Source organism: Pimephales promelas, chromosome 10 (assembly GCF_988280905.1).
Source record: "Pimephales promelas chromosome 10, fPimPro1.hap1.1, whole genome shotgun sequence".
Taxonomy (NCBI): domain Eukaryota; kingdom Metazoa; phylum Chordata; class Actinopteri; order Cypriniformes; family Leuciscidae; genus Pimephales; species Pimephales promelas.
In genome coordinates, this window is record NC_142778.1 from 26300269 (window position 1) to 26317914 (window position 17646).

Here is a 17646-nt window from a genome sequence, read left to right on the forward strand (position 1 = left end):
CTCCCCCAGAGTTAAACAGTTGAGTTTTACCGTTTTCGAATTCATTCAGCCGATTTTCTGATATTTAGAAGAATATCAGTAACCAGACAGTTTCTGGTCGGATTGACTACCATAGTAGGAAAAAAATATACTATGGAAGTCAATGAGACCAGAAACTGTCTGTTAACTAATATTCTTCTAAATATCAGAAAAGTCAATGAGATCAGAAACTGTCTGTTAACTAATATTCTACTAAATATCAGAAAATCGGCTGAATACATTCAAAAACGGTAAAACTCAACTGTTTAACTCTGGGGGAGTGGTAAAATGAGCCTATTTCCAAAAAAAAGTGGAGTATCCCTTTAAGTTCACATGGTGAAAAGGCATGTTAGCACTTTCCTTTTTTTCCCCTCAAATCATTTCATTCATCGTTTGCTATTCAGCTAAACTGCAGGGTAACGCAGCTTGTCCTTTGCAATCACCCTAAAATCTGATGGATTTAAAAGACCATGTCGCAAAATCGGTCGCTGTGCTGAAAAGCCATCATTTTGTTCAACAACTGTCTGTTGATAGTCATTTTAGTGCTGCGGAGAGCAGTTTTGAAGAACATTTCTCTCTTGCAGAGCTCAAAATCTTATTCTCAGGAGAAACCGTTTACAGTTTTGTTTTTGGCTTACTGTGAAAAGATGCTGTCCATGTCCACACTGCGCTGCCCCTCAGGAGTTCATTTTGGTCTGGTGTTGTCTATTTTCCCACCGCAGACTTGACTTCTTCTGTGCGCTTAAATTTATCCAAGTATTTTGATCTTTGTAAAAGTAAATGTTTTTTGTCTCCTGTGGGTGCACTAACATTTTAACCAGGAGTGCTTTCTTTATCGGAATAGCCACTATTGACACTATTGTAGAATAGAATAGAATAGAATAGAATAGAATATACTTTATTGTCCCCTAGGGGAAATTTGTCGTGGACTCAAAGTGCGTGGTGCAAAGCGCAAAGTGCAAAGTAGTAGCTGCCATTACAAACTATAATACACATAGTAAAACAAATACCAGCTAAAGACGTACATATAGACTAAACACACACTCATGACACATCTAATGAAAATCCAAAAAAAAAAAAAGTCATGTCTAGAGATTCTCTGAAAGTTTAAAAAAATTATCTCCACACCAAGAACTTGTGACAAAATTGTCAATAGCAGTTTATCATGTTTGCAGGTACATGTATATACATACATACATACATATTATCACTTACATTACAGATTTGGCACATTACATACCAAAAACTAACAGGAGGATTAACACTCTCAGCTCAAGAGGTATGAACTGGGAAACTGTAAATACAGGATGTACGTACAAACATGATTAACTGCTGTTGACAATTTTTTCACGAGTTCTTGGTGGGTTGAGTTTTTTTTTATGTAAATCTTTCATGGCATCTTTGTATAGAAACTTAATTTAATTTAAACTTTTATAGAAACCTAAAGGAGCTGTAGTCAAGATTGTGGCCAAAACTAGGACTATCACTTTCAAATTAGGGTGTATCCCCCCTTTCCCCTTGACTCGAGGTGGCCAGATATGCTGCGGGATCCAGCAGGAACATAGGCTGCTACAAGAAGCTTCCAATGGCATGTGACGAGTCCTACACATTGAGTTTTTTTCTGTTAATTATTTATTTCGGACTTTGTCACAAAGTATTTCGGATTCATATCGTTTTTTTTTTTTTTTTGGAATTGTTTTTTTTTTTATCCAATTCCGACACGTTTGTATCTGCAGCTGTGGTAACTAGAGAAGAGCTGGCGACCCGAATGCCGTAACACTACTGACTCTGTGATTGGTAGATCGGTGGAGGGTGATGCATCAAAACAAAACACAAAATGACAACATCAACACTAGTTGAGGGCTGCAACTGCACTTTTTAATTGACAATATCCTGGCCGGACTTATGTTCAGTGATATACTGTAAATATTTGAAATGAACATGATTTCTTAATGTCTAGTGACATATCAGGGAAAATTTATGATTAATTGAAATAAATTTCTTGCATACAGCTCCTTTATTTTATGAAGAAATGGAAAGTCTCAGTCCTCCATAGGTGGCTTTGAGTCCAGCAGTGCTTGTTTAAACTGGTCATATTTTTGATTTTTTTCCACAAAATGCAGACAAAATGTTCACAAAGTTTGCAGTGATGACCCCTTTTTCCTTTTCAAAGGTGAAAAAAGAAGAAGAAGGAGGGTCTTCTGTCTCCACTAAGAAGAAAAAAACCAAAGAGGAAATCCAGGAAGCCAGGGCTCTCAAGATAAAGATGAAAGAGGAGGAAGAGAAACAAAGATGGCGATGGTAAGCTCTCTGCATGCAACTTCTTGAGACCTTAGCCCTGAAGTTTTGTTTGACACTTTCCTTGACTTTTTTTCCCAGGTGGGAAGAGGAGAAGTATGAGCATGGAATTAAATGGAAGTTTCTTGAACACAAAGGGCCGTATTTCCCCCCTGAGTATCAACCCCTTCCTGATGATGTGAAGTTTTACTATAACGGTATGTGTTCAGACATTATGAAGATCTGGTTGCTTCTGTTTTATTGATGAATCGTGTGGAAGCACTTCACAACAAAATGTGTTAAAGATTTTGTTCAGAGAGGGGGTCAGTTCACTGGTCAATGCTGATGCCATTAATTTTTCTGGTCTGGGCACGCAGCCCAGCCTAAGGTTGACCTGTTCCTCTGTTGGTGTCAGGCCTACTTCAGAGAGCACAGGAAGAGTCTTTAATCTCTTCGCTAAACTTTAAGGTCGGCTTTTTCTATTAATATCCACTCTGCCATTTACCATAGAGAGGTGTTTCTTAAACTATAAGTGCGTTTCGGAAGGCCCAGACTATTAATCTTGGTACAATAGCCCTGAGGGGAAAGTATTTGGATTTTGTACCTGAGACTCCCTGAACGGTAAGCTATAAATGCAGTTTTGATTATATTTGTCCTAGGCCATGATTCTCAGTGATGCATTTAAAATCCTATATTGAGGGGTTTGCTGTCGAGTCTTGTGGGAACGTGTGTCTGAAGACCCATTTTATTGTGGTTAAACCTTTTTTTCTTTTTTCATTGCTCAGTTATTCTGTGGAAATGATATCTTGTTTATCTGTGCTTTCGTTGTCACCAGTTATCTTGTGAGAAAATAAGTTAATAATGTTTATCTACTTTATTTGCAGATAAACTCCAAACTCTTAGTCATTAGTCATGTTGATTATTTACATATTTTGGGTTTGAGGTGTTTTTGGGCTTATAAATTATTAAAGTCACTCAAAAATGGAGGCAGATGAATGTGAGTTTGCTGGGGCAGAGTTTAAACAGACTAAATTATTCTTTAAGAGAAGTCCTGCATATGTTCCCAGAGAGAAGTCTTGTCATTTTTTATCGGAAGATTCAGTTATGACATTTTGATTTAAATTACAAGGCAAAAAATAAAAAAGGAAATTAAAGATATGCATGGATGTTTAAAATAAAATCTTTTTTTCATGCCAAGACTAGATGGTGGCAAATCATATGCATATTTAAATTACATTTTTGATTAAAGGAGCATTGCGGAAGTTCTGAAATTTCTTACCGTTACTGACACCAGTGGCCGTTAGAGAAACTGCAGCCAGTCTCATGCTCGTTCTCGGTTCGCGCGCTCATTATCTGGATTGTAGGGCTGTAGTCAACCAAAGAAATCCTTAGTCGACCAAAGTCTTGTCCTGCACAACGATTAGTCGACTAAAAAAAAAAGTGATGTTTTGATTGAAAATTTTTTAAACAATTGTCATAGAACAACAATGAAAAAAAGATCACAAATAAATAATAATAAAATAACTATAATAATAATACAATTCTTTGAAAATGAAGTGATTTTTATTTTTATTTTTTAACTGCAAAGTGAGGATCTCTGTCCTAGGTCTATAATGACAGTCACAATCGCACACCTGATCACACCACACGCTACAAAAAATATAACTGCTATCTGCCACATTATGAAAAATCCTAACAAAAGCTCTTGTTTTTACAGGCTTTATATTCTTCTTTACTTACAAATCTATGGGTTAACTTTTGTTCAGCCGATCAAGGCGTTTTAAATCAACACACACAAAAACCCAAATAGACTAAAAAACTATCCGAATTATAATAGGCTGTATTGTAGGACGGCATATAGGTTTATTTTCGTTTTGCATTATTTAGGCTATTTTCAAATGCGTCAAGTGTACAAATAAAAACGAAAACATATTAAGAAAACACAATCTATTGAGTCAGCATGATATAGCCGTTAAAAGGACTGCTCACGTCTTTTGCGCGCTCAAGTTCGATTTCAAATGTAGGCGCGCGGCGTGCAGGCTCATAATGGAGCAACGCAGTCGACTCCCTCAACAGTCTTGTCGTCTTTGTTTTAAAATGCAGACAGACAAAAAATGTAGATTTCTTGGACATTTTGTCGACTAAAGCCAAAACAAGCAGCGTTCTAACTGAATGAATACAGCATACTGAGCGCTATCAGCAGCGCAGACGCCCACAGGTGCGGTTCATGAGTGTTTTGTGTGTGTGCGCTAAAAACTGTGGCCCAGTTACAAAAATAGCCTAAATTAAAGGATTTAAATTTGGGGACAAAACATAGCCTAATTATATTTAGAATACAGCAATAAATAACTGCTTCTAAAAGAATAAATATCAAGGAGTAAATCATTAAAAATTATTTCTATTGTTAAAAATAAAAAAATAAAAAATGCAACTGGTCGACCAATAAGAATGTCAGTTGACCAAGACGGCATCGACTGATTAGTCGACTAAAGTTGACAGCCCTACTGGATTGTGCTGGAGGCTTTCCGTCCACAGAGTCCGTTTGAAACACCACTGAAAGCTATTTCCGCTGCTTACTAATGGCTGCCGTATGGATGTAAGCCCAAGTAGACGAGAACACGCACATTTTGTGAATTTTTGCCAATTCGGAAACGACTCCTCCACACACAATTGAGCCAACAAGCTGATAGAGGCAACCGTGGTGGACAGTCAAGGTGTCATTCTTTCTTTTACATTATGGTTGGCTCATAAATGTACAAATGAAGACTCTATCTTAAAGATTTCAGTACAAACCTACACATAGCCCCTTTAACTCTATGAAATGTATGTTGTTCAGTACATACTTGAACCCAGACAACTCATAATTGGTTGTTAGCTGGTTGCTTTTTTCCACACTGATGTCCTTATGCCAAGTGAATGTGTTCTTTTTGTTGTAGGAAAGGCAGTGAAACTCAGCCTGCCAGCTGAGGAAGTGGCACTTTTCTTTGCTCAGATGCTGGATCACGAATACACAACAAAAGAGGTCTTCCGCAATAATTTCTTCAGGGACTGGAGGAAGGTAAACCATTCCTTCACATGTAAGCCTAGCTCGATGTTTAACCAGTAGGTTTTAGAGTGAGGAGGGATGGGTGTCAGGTTATGAGTATGGAACAGTTATGAAGCTTGCAGCATCCCAGAATGCCTCAGGGCGTATCATGCAGAATTAATTTCGTGCTGCTTAGTGCTCAATGCTCTTGAAAATACGATTTGTGTAAAGGCATTGATATGCTAATCCAGACAACTTGCTTCCCGCATATGAACAAATCCAATTTAACTGTTTTATTATAACACGGAAGCCCCTGCTCGCTTCACTGAGCACAGTCTCCGCCCCGTCCCCGACTGTCAATCACGAGAATGAGCGAGAGAGGAATTCGAGACATTGACTCTATTATTACACTGCTTTCGAAAAGTGTTGTATTGAAGAGTGTTTTTGTCTCTACCTGATTGTTGCTCACTATTTTCTTCTGTGTTATCTGCAGCATGTAGCTAAGCAAACCGTTCATATAGATGTTTCATGACCTTTTGACCCATTTAGTGGTCATTAATGGAGACTAAACCTCTGAATACAATTAAGGGTTCAGTGGATAATGAATTTCTTGTGTTTCAGTGTATGGCGACCCACAGTTGTGCCCACATTCTGTGCAGTGCAGATAGCAATTAGAAAAACAAGGTCAATGAAAAGTGTGCTGAGAGGGAGGAGGCGTGTTTATGTACTTCTTAGCATTTGGCAATTACTGCACATTAGAGACCCGCCAGAACTAGGCGCCACAGGATGTAATCGGAGAGCAGCCTAACTCCTGTGGATTCATCTTTGATTGTCTTGAAATTCTAGCTGATACTGATTTTATATATATATATATATATATATAAATTATATATATATATATACCATTATGACAGTAATACTTTAATCAAAAATGAAAAAAATTATTTACTATGTTTTATAATGCACTAAAAGTGGTATGGTAGTGAATTTAGGCATCGAAACAATGTATACATTATGAAAAATAGATAATAAACTATCCATACAATGAAAGCCAATGGACATCAAAACTGTTTGGAAACTCATGTAGGCTTGTTAAACAAAGGAGAGCGAGTAAATGATGATTGAATTTTTATTTTTGGTGAACTACTGTATCCCTTTGAATGAATGTCATCATTATAATTGGGACCTTTGAGCTGCTGGTTATATTGTACCTGAAAAAAAAATCTTTGCAATTTACCACTTAAAAAAAGTGCTAGATGATGGCAAAAGACATTTCAGTTTTAAAACGGACAATTAAATGTTCCCCCCAAAAAACAATAACCATTATGGTGCCAATATGTTGAACCTACTAGCTTGACACCAGTGTTGGTAGTGAAATGTGTTTTTGGAAGCTATCATTGAATTATATTGTGGCAAAAATTATTAAAGGGACAATTAGCACTTTTCCACTGCTGGTACGACTCGGCTCGGCTCGCTTTAGCCCGGTTTGCTTTTCCACTACAGTTAGTACTGTTTCAAAGTGGGTGGGATTATAGACTGACTGTTATAGCTTTTGAGATAAAAGAGAACTAATGTGCACACTCACAGAATAAGACAATACTGCTATTTATATAGCACATTTCCCGTTATGAATTAACACTAGAAATGCCAGAATTCCAAAACTACTAGAATGGCCACAAACGGTCATTTTGACCGTTAGATTCAAAACAGTGTTTATTTCGTTGACGAATGATTTTCGTAATTATTTTCGTCAACCACATTTTTTCAAAGACGAAAACGAGACGATAACTAAATAAAAACTAGGTTTGAATGACAAACAATGACAAAAATGTCAAATAATAGGACTAGCAGAACTAGTGAACAGCCCATGCAGCAAAACAAGCGCAGGACAGGGCAGCAGAGCTCACCAATCTGGATCCAACTCATCTGATAATAGCAGCCGTCTCTTTTTCCTTGATGTGGAGTCTGACTCTGAATCACTCTCTGATGAGGAGGAAATGAAAAAAATACCGCGAAATTCAGTGCGGTCAATATGACCGACTATGGCCGAAATAGGTAAATATGTTCTTTTTTTTTTTTTTTTTTGCCTTGCGTTTATGTAACTTAATTTATATGAAAAGCATTTTAAATGAAAATACAGACAATTTTAGGAAAAGTCAGGTACCAGCAGGATTTTATTATTTTTTTCAACAAAGTTATTGTAGATATAAAATTCAATGGCCGTTCTAGTGTTAAAATACAATTTGGCTTGGTGGTCTGTTAGGTTGGATTGCTTTCACACCTCAAACAAACCGCCCGGTTCAGGCGGTCTTGGAGCGATTGTTTAGTTGCGGATCCGAGGGCGAAAATGTACCAGGTTCCGAAACAAACTCTCAGGTGTGAAAGCACCCGTAGGCTTATATTGGAGGGACCCATACCACAACTATAGATCTGAATGTCATAAGACTTTAGGTCTGTTAGTAACCACTCTGAACATGCTAGCTTTAGTATAGCAACACAACACTTCAGTTGTGTTCTAACTGTCCACTTTGTACTATGCACTATGTACTCTACCATCTAGTCTATCTATCAATGTTATAGAGTCTGATAGACTCTCAAATTTAAATCTTTTATAAACATTATATTTGGGGTCAGTAAAGTTTTTTTTAATTGATCAAATGTGACAGTAAAGACTTACATCGTTTCAAAATGTTGTCTATTTTAAATGAATACTGTTTAGAGCTCTATACATCAAAGAATCCTAGAAAAAAAATGTATTACAGTATCCACAAGAATATTTTTTCTGCACAACTATTTTCCATGTTGATAAGGTGGAATGTTTCTTGAGTGCCAATTCCTAAACAATGTAGTTGATTTGTGAGTAAGTTTTGTGAGTGTCTGTCTTTGGGGGGCATGCTTTTCCTTTCCCTCTCATTTGACTCTTTTCCTTCTCAGTGCTCTGGGCTCTGCTCCCTGGCTAATAGCCCAGGGGTGCCATTTATGGTTGAGGGTGCGTGTTTTTGTGACTGAATGGGGAGATGGAGGGGGGCAGGTCAGATGAAATTGCTTGTGTGAGGTCCCGTGGCACAGGTTCTCTTCACCAGCCCCAGGAGGAGAGATTAGAGTGAATCAGTGTTAGTGTGACATTTAGCACCGCAAAAGTGCAAGAATAAATCATAAGCCGACAAAAGGGAAACGCGTATGTCAGTCCTCTGTGACCCCTCCATCTGATACTTACTTTTCTCTCCTCTCATTTTTTTCGTTGTCCCAATTCTTTATCTCCTTTCCTGTGCTCCATGGGGAAACTGTGATAATCACAGGTGAGAGGATCTCGGTCCTCCAGTGTTATTTTGATGATCTTTAGTATCTTCTGATGTAGGAAGTGCTTGTTGTTATCGAATGCCATGAAACAGACCATATCCCGAAGCAATATCAGTGCAAAGGATCAGAAGGCACCCTTTTCATTGAGATGTATAAAACTGCTTAAAAAACATCAGAAGGGGCTCACTTAAAAAGACTTAACTTTGAAGTAAGGCTGTTTCACATGATATATCAGTTAATTAGTGACATATTTCAGTATTAACCAATTTTGACTTGACATAAATATTGCTAGCAAAAAAACAGTGTAGACATATGATCAGACAGCCATCGTTTGATCAATTTACCCTTCAGAATTGCTGCTATGCGTCACAAAAGCTCAAGCATTTCCACTGAACTGAATATTTTGCCTAGCCTGAAGTAAAATGTATGCTATTCCTAGTTACAGTTCATGACAGGACTGCCAATTCGAATCAACCTGAATGCAAGGTCAACTCAATAACTTGCTGTAAATGCTCAAGATCTGGACCCCTATGCAAAGTCAAAGTCAAATTTCAGCCTTTCCCCAAAATTTAGAGGGATGTAAACAAAGGTTTAGAAGTTTGAAGTCTGTAAGATTTTATTTATTTATTCTGAAAAAGAAGTCTCTTGTGCTCACCAAGGCTGCATTTATTTGATCAAAAATTTATTTTATTACAATTTAAAATAACTGCTTTGTTTTAATATATTTTAAAATCGATTTTAGCATAATTACAGTCTTCTGTATCACATAATCCTTCATAAATTATTCTAATATTCTGATTTGGTGCTAAAGAAACTTTAGAAAACAACTACCTTTGAAAGATGAGGTCATGTTAAAAGTTTCTCCAAAGTAGTAGCTTTCTCATGGAAGATGTATTAACCTGAAGATGGACTGATTGCTGTCATGAATTGTTTTCGTCCATCATTCTACTCCGAGTGTGATGATTCAAAGCCTTTTATTACATGATAATTTGGATAATGTTTTATTGATTCTCTCTAGAGCCCGACCGCTAAAGAATTTTGAAGACCGATACAAATATTTGTTGGTTTTAAAATCCCATATATCGGCCGATATTTTTTTATTTATTTAAGAAACGCGCAACAAAACATTAACAGATTTCCCAAACATTAGTTATTTGTAGTTATTTATGAGTTTTAACTAAAATAATATGATAATGCATTTAAAAAAAAAAAACTTGTTTCTTTTATTGTCACAACAGAACAGACTGACGATAGTGGCATTAGCTAGCTTTGTGGTTAGCTAGTCTATGATGAGCCATAATTTAGCAATGGATTACGTCATACTGCAAATTGTAAAACATACACTTTAAATATAACAGGCCAATATAACGAGGAGAGATGATGCATCTCATTGCTATAACTGTCACGCACTATTAAAGAAATACTTCAGTCACATTGTCAAAAGTTAAAAGTACAGTCAGTCAACTAGACTGTAACAACGTAACGTTACTATTACTAGCTAATTCTGCTTCACTCTCGGCTTATTTAACAGCACCAAAACTGGACATGATGTTCTTTTAATTGTTATTCAAGCAATGTATGTCTCGTGACCAACTCGACGTGGACAGACTATACAACTCCAACACTCATCACATAGTTCAAGCGTGTTTCATCCGTTTTTATTTTATTATTGAAATATTCATTCATCGACCATTATAACTGCCGATACCGATAGTTTGGAAAATGCCTAATATCGGCCGATAATATATCGACCTGCCGATATATCGGTCTGGCTCTGATTCTCTCACATCAATTTCTTTTCACATATTCTTCTTTGTAGCCGTTTTTGCTGCTGTTAGAAAAAGGCAAAGTTCTGAATCTGATATGTGAAAATATTGCAGTCAAGTATGTGTGTTGCTAAAAAAAACATGAGGGTGCGAATCTTTTCTGATCTTCACACATATATATGCTTACCCAAGGTCAGCTAAAGTTCACTCAGTTCAAGAAGTTTGTGCTTGGTCTATCACCCTAAGTGGATACCAAACAGTGCCCACAGCTTCTTTCTTATAAGATGTCTGGTAGATGTATTAACCGAGCAGAAACTATACCCTGCATGGATGGGACTTGTTTTCCCTCAGGAGTAAAGTTAAATTTCTGTTTCACAGCCTTTTATATTGATTTTAATCCTGTCCAAACTGTTTTTTTCTTCACCTATCCGTGGGACAAATTTTGGTGCAAATTGTCTACTGTGTTTCGTCTACCCCGGGGTCCTCTGAGAAATGGTTCTGGCTAGGGATGTCTATGATTGCTGTGTATTATTTTAGCACAGTGATTATCTTAATGTATACCGCATTTACATTACAATTTTCAAGTGGCCCAATTCTGATTTTTTTTTTCTCCCATGTGGCACAATTCATGATTGCATGAATATGTAAGCAGGAAAAAATCACATGGATTCTGATATTCTCAGGTCGGTTTCTCAGCTCTACATTCATATGTGGAAATAAATCAGATATGAATCGGATACGCGCGTTTGCGTCTGCCATGCAAGCTGACAGATTAGTATGCCCCTGTCAAAGCGAGTCTTGCTTAATTGAAAAAGCGATGGTAGCAAATGACGTTGACTCAGGTGGACAGTGGACACCAACCGTTACACAACTCTTTTCAATGCCGCAATGGAGGACGAAGTCTCAACCCAACGTTTTGCTGACTGTTACAACCTCTAAAGATTGTCTAGGAGTTTAGGGGTCTAACATTTAAAATTTACATTAAAGATAAACATATATAATTGTGCTTTACAAAGAACCACCAATCCGAACAACTGGGCAAAACGCCAATACCTTTATTCAGTGCAATAAAGGTTAAAGGCAAGAATTAAATGAGACAAACATATAAAAAAGGGGTGTTACGGTTCACAAAATTCACGGTTGGGTTTGATACGATACACTTGTCACAGTTCAGTACATTTTCGATACAGCAAAAAGAAAGAAATGCCAGAGAAATTTCCTTGATTTAAATTTTTTTTTTTATATTAAATCGTTCCTTTTTACATATAAATCATACATTTGTGGTCTATATAAAGCGAAACTGCAATGCTTGGGTCTGAATTCCTGATTATTATAGCTCCACAGGCCCCTATTTTACCCCTTTTCTGATGTGCGTCTGTGAGCAACTCATTTTGGAGCGGTCTCCTTAAAAGCAAAGGCGATGTGTCATACCCCGCCCGCTCTCCAGGTTGCCAGGTTGACACTCGGTTCAACTCCACCCGTTTCGGCCATTTTTGTAGTTTGATTAGAGATTTACAATTATATAGCGCCGCAGAACATTTTCATTCACATGTTAACAAAATGTCAACAACAAAAGGCTTGTCCATCAAGCCTTACATGTTTGAGCCAGAGCGAGCGAGTTGAAAAAGACCACGAACTTGCAGAACAAGGTGTTCATATGGATTTATTGGATTTATTAACTGTAAAGTCGATTATTTCTCTTGTTAAAACAAGCACACTAACAAGATAAATGACTACGGTCTAATCTTACCACTAAAAATCTGTATTGATAATATGATACGCAAGCATCAGAAAACACAGCAGCTAAATGACCATTGATGAAACTCAAGAACAATAATACTCCAGACGTGTAACGTTACTTCAAAACAAAAACAAAGAAAGACAAAGGTACAGCTAAACCATGACCACCACGTGTTTTAAGAAAGTAAACTACTTTATTTTTATTAACGATATTTACAGCTTATCGAAATGCTCATTTCCTTAATAAATAAAACTCAACTAGGCATTTCAAAGAGGTTTTGATGCTGGGAGACTGTGTAATGAAGCATGTGGGTCACTACATCCAACAACCGAACATTTTGACTTGACCTCTCGTAACTTCTGTATCCTTGAGCTTGGACTACAAAATCAGAGCGAGAAATAAAAATGGCGGATTGCTCGAATTGTTGGGCCTTATTGGAGAGTTCCGCTGCAAATACTGTGACGTAATTGTTCAAAATATGTCATAGAGAACAGAAAAATCAGAACCGGTTGATCTTAACGGTTGATGTTGTTCCAAACCCGTTAGACTTTCAGTAACCTCGGAATACAAATGTATCTTTTTTTCTAATCTTTGGTGAAATCCGAAATTTTCGTATCTTTGAAATCCGAGAGTTTTCTGTCCTTCCATAGACAGCTACGCAAATGACACTTTGACGCCTCAAAAATTGTATAAAGAGATAGTAAACAAATCCATATGAATTGAGAAGTTTAGTTTACATTTTCTGAAGAGACTCTTTTATATACATTTTCATCACTTTATATGATGAACAGTTTGAATTTAGGCTTCGTTTTGAAACCCTTCCTCCTTAGTGGTTTTGATGGTTTATGGATGTTCTTGTGTGCAGGAGATGACTTTGGAGGAGAGACAGCTAATCATGGATCTGAACAAGTGTGATTTTGGGGAGCTCCATACTATGCACAAAGAAAAGGTGGAAGCCAGAAAGAACATGAGCAAAGAGGAGAAGTTGGTGGGTGTCCTTCGTTACATCTAAATGTTTGAAATATAAATCAAAGTTACAATCTTTGAATGGAGTGCCTCATCCCTTACGCCTAGGTAACCAATGTTCCTCTGAATTGATAAATGCTCTCCAGGTTAATAAAGAGGTCAATCAAAAAATTGTTGAGGAGTACGGGTTCTGTGTGTTGGACCACCATCGTGAGCGCATTGGGAACTTTAAGATAGAACCTCCTGGGCTTTTCCGAGGCAGAGGAGATCATCCTAAACAGGGAATGCTGAAGAAGAGGATTCGACCTGAAGATGTCATTATCAACTGCAGCAAGTGAGGCTTTCATGTCGTAACACTCCGCAGCTTTATCGAGCTGTATTATATGTTCAGAAGTGGGATTGTTGCTGTAGCATTGTGGCATGAATGTAAAGACTAACAAAAGCACTTTGCTGATGTATTTGATTGAAAGTTGTTTGCAAATGGGTAAAAGAATTTTTACTCAAGATCTCTTTTGAAAAACCATATAAATGCAGTTTCAAGTGCTATTTCTTTCATCAATCAGTATTTTATATTCAGAGGAAGTATAAGGTATGAATTTAACCCTACAGGGACTCTCGTATACCAGAACCTCCTGCTGGTCACCGCTGGAAGGAAGTTCGTCATGACAACACTGTAACGTGGCTAGCCAGCTGGACTGAGAACGTACAAGGATCTTGCAAATATGTGATGCTCAATGCCAACTCCAAACTTAAGGTATATATTATAGTCTTCACTTCAGATTCAAAGCTTTAGCATTTGCGTATTTATTATTTCTATATATTTATTTTGCTATTTAACTATGCACAATTTTACTGCATTTATATAGTTAATTGCATTTTTTCCCCCTTATCAGAACAGATTTGTTGCAAACCATGATATACCTAGATCAGGGGCTTTCAAACTTTGCAGGGAACCCGTGAATAATTATAAATGTGTGTGAAATATATGGAAAATGATTTAAGTTTAATGGTGTTTAATAATAAGTTTAATAATAATTGTGTTGTTGGAGATCTGACCTCTTGTACTCAAACAACTTCCATACTATTGAAGTAGCGCCCTTTTTAGGAACTAAATCTTGATCTGATCCGGAGGCTGACATGCTGCTGTGTTGTTGTGCACGCGCTAAGTAACGTAAATACGCCATACGTCATCATATCATCAATATCGCGATATGACAATTTTTTATCATGTAAAATTTTATACCGGTATTATCGTGGACTGTATGATATGGCACAGCCCTAATCTATACAAGTCTTTTTTGTGACATTGGGTTGCACAGTTTTCTTTTAGCGACACTTTTTTTTCATACACACACATACAAATGCATCCATTAATAGGCAAGGTCGCATACACCACATGCTAAGATACGTGAAAGAGTAAAGGCCATCAGCTTCCCAAGTTTCATTAAAAAACATCCCAATCCCCTATTCTGCGGTCTACCACTTCTTTTGCCATGTATTTGTTAGTTTCTTTCATTCTTTCCTATCATATCCTTCCTTCCCACTCTGCCGAAAAGTCTACTGTTGGGGCAATTTGAATGGTTTTGATTGTGCAAAAACGGTTGAAGAGTTACGGTACAATGAATACAGCTTGCTGGTCTGTGTCGGCGACGACACAGCCGATTCTAAAGGGTTAAACATGATTATTTAAAGTTGAAATAATGTGAATGTATAGCTTTAACAAAAGCATGCCATTTTACCATCAAATAACAACTTCGGGACTCACAGTAGGTCTGTCTTTAAGGGCCTATAATTATTATTAAAAATGTATTTATTCTATAAGTTGGCGGTTCTTGGTCAGAATTAGCTGCATGCAACTTCATGCTGTTAGTCAAAATTCTGGTGGTGTGATGGCCATATTTCCTTACCATTGACTTGATTAAAATGTACTTATTGCCCTCTCCTTTCTCTCTCTGCTTGTACCTCCCTTCATTTACAACTCATCTTCACGTCCTTTTCACCTCACGACTGTCTGTCACCTTGTTAATAATAGATGTGATTTGATGTTGCCTTTTAGCACCGAGTCCGGGCCAATCAAACCGAGCTGATGTGTATTCTCGCTTTCTGCTGAATCATGCTCACTTATTTTCAGCTCAGCACCTCATCTTCGCCCTTGTTCCACTCACTAACTCTCGCTAAATAAATTAGGAAGAAAAGTGAACCATTTCATCAGAATTAGTGATGGACACCTCTCAAGAAATCTAAAACAAATTCACTACACTGTCTCCCTGCCACCTCATTACTTTGCATTTCTTTCCTAACCGGGTCCATTCATCGGTCTGCTTTCTGTTGCTTTTTATGTACTGAATTAGTGTGTGATTAGGTTAAGTTATTCTACATTATGTTGGTCACTATGCTGTTGCTGTGACAACAAAGTAACTTTTTGTCTGTACAAGTTAAAGTGCTTGTAGCTGGAATCATCCTGTCTGTAACATGCAATAAGGTTTTTTTAAAAGCTGTTTTCAGGATTTATTAGCTTTATTTTCAGGAATATTGCTTCTTGGATTTTAAAAATCAGTATTGGTTCATAAAAAAATCAGAATCAAATCAAGAAATTGAATCTTTTTTTACACAGTGCTAATCTACTACTACTAATAATAATACATTTAATTTTTAGGCGCCTTTCAGACCACCCAAGGTCACCTTACAACAAAAATAGAATTAAAAATAGTATTAGCTATTAAGAAAAAGAAATGTATAATTAAAAGTATAAAAGCATCCAACAGGCTTTACTTTAATACTGTATATTAAAGTAATGTACTTGTAAATGTTAAACATGTAGCTGAAATAGAAGTCCTTAGATGTTCTGACCCAACTTCCTGGATCAGCAAAAAAAAAAAAAAAAAAAAAATTACTGAAAATGTGGGCAAGAAATTTGCATTTGTTTCGAGTCTTTAAGATTTTTTTTTTTCCACATCACCTCAGATTTCAATCAGTTCCTTTAGAATAAGATGGTACTTGAAGACAGATCACTCATGATGTGTCAGGTTGAGCTGCCCCATTGCATGTAATTTAGTTCCTTGCTTTACTTAGTTGATTTATTTTGTTTCCCGTAGGGTGAAAAGGATTGGGAAAAGTATGAGGTGGCTCGTAGACTGAAGACGTGTGTGGATGCCATCCGAACCCAGTACCAGGAGGACCTCAAGTCCAAACAGATGGGCACACGCCAGAGAGCCGTTGCCCTCTACTTTATAGACAAGGTCAGGCCACACAAGCTGCTCAGACATAATTTGTGCACATTAGAGGGCTTTCAATCATGACTGCTTTATTTTGGAATAGACCAAAGGGTTTAAGTGTACTGGTAATCACCTCACGTTAATTAAGCTGGACAAACAGAAAACTGCAATCAAGGCATTTGTCGATCGGAAAGATATTTTTTGCCGTCTTTCCTACATGATTCGGCAAAAGTGTAACTTATCAGCTGGCTCTGACGGTCGCTAAGAAGATGGGACGTAATGAAAAGCCTGTGGTCGTTGTGGTTTCTCCTTTGGTTGCACTCATGGAGGACCAAGTAAAAGAAGCAACACTCGTTATTTTACTTCTAAAATAAGTAAGTTCTATTGATAACTGTGAATACAAAGTAGTTGCCTTTCTGCGTTGCTCTGATTGGTTGTAGGTCTACCGACTATCCAATTGAGTGCAGTTTTTTTTTCTTCCTGGTTCGGTTAAGACGCGCCTCATAATCAAAGCCCTATGAAGCAGTTTCAGACTCATATTCTCACTAGAATATGAGTATGACAAAGTCAGGCTAACCTAGGAGTACATGTTCTGGAAATGTCCCAACCCTCCATAATTTCATAATAGCAAATGTCTCAAATGTGACTTCTATAATTGTGAATTATCTTTCACAATATCACCATTCAACTTCATGTCTCAGAATTAAAATATTTTTGTAAATTTGAGTATTTCATTATATATTAGGGGTGTAACGGTACATGTATTCGTATTGAACCGTTTCGGTTCGAGGCTTCCGGTTCGGTACGCATACAAACCGAACGATTGCTTGGACCATTTTTCCTGCCGGCAAAATTCGTGCTGACGCGGCCAACACAACGTTGCGCAACATCAAATGGCAAGCGTAATGAAAGCAGAACGAAACTGCGCTACTCGTTAGTGCTTCACGGATCGTTTATCAGTTCGGACCAGCAACATCTGTGCAGCGCGAGCCGATCTCGATCAAGCAACACTGTATGTTACCACACCGCGCTAAGAGATCCGGTAAAGAAAACATTTGAATTCGCCACTGAGGTAATAACATCGCTGCGAGATCTAGTGAGATGCATTCACATTTCTCCGTTATTAACCGTAGATCTCTATTAGATCAAACAGCGCTGTCATGGAAACCAGGAGAAACATTGAGCCGTGAATGAACTAGTAATACTTTCGTCCACAGACCAGCAACATTCACCATGGATTTAATATAGTAACACTAACTGGAACCAGTTTGGCTGGAATGGTGAAATGCTTTCAAGTACTTCACACATCTTTTTCCAGCACTTCAAAATTCAAATATT

General features: G+C 37.4%; 1 protein-coding gene across 2 annotated transcripts in view; it reads left to right on the forward strand.

The window, feature by feature from the left end:
- LOC120462060 (DNA topoisomerase I, mitochondrial) overlaps nt 1–17646 on the forward strand; it is a 37104-nt gene that overhangs the window by 8674 nt on the left and 10784 nt on the right. For both annotated transcript variants that reach the window (XM_089116364.1, XM_089116365.1), the window contains exons 7-13: nt 2192–2319; nt 2398–2513; nt 5232–5353; nt 12993–13115; nt 13240–13427; nt 13703–13847; nt 16189–16332. In XM_089116364.1, coding sequence (XP_088972490.1) covers nt 2192–2319; nt 2398–2513; nt 5232–5353; nt 12993–13115; nt 13240–13427; nt 13703–13847; nt 16189–16332 — 966 coding nt within the window. The remainder of the gene's footprint in view (nt 1–2191; nt 2320–2397; nt 2514–5231; nt 5354–12992; nt 13116–13239; nt 13428–13702; nt 13848–16188; nt 16333–17646) is intronic.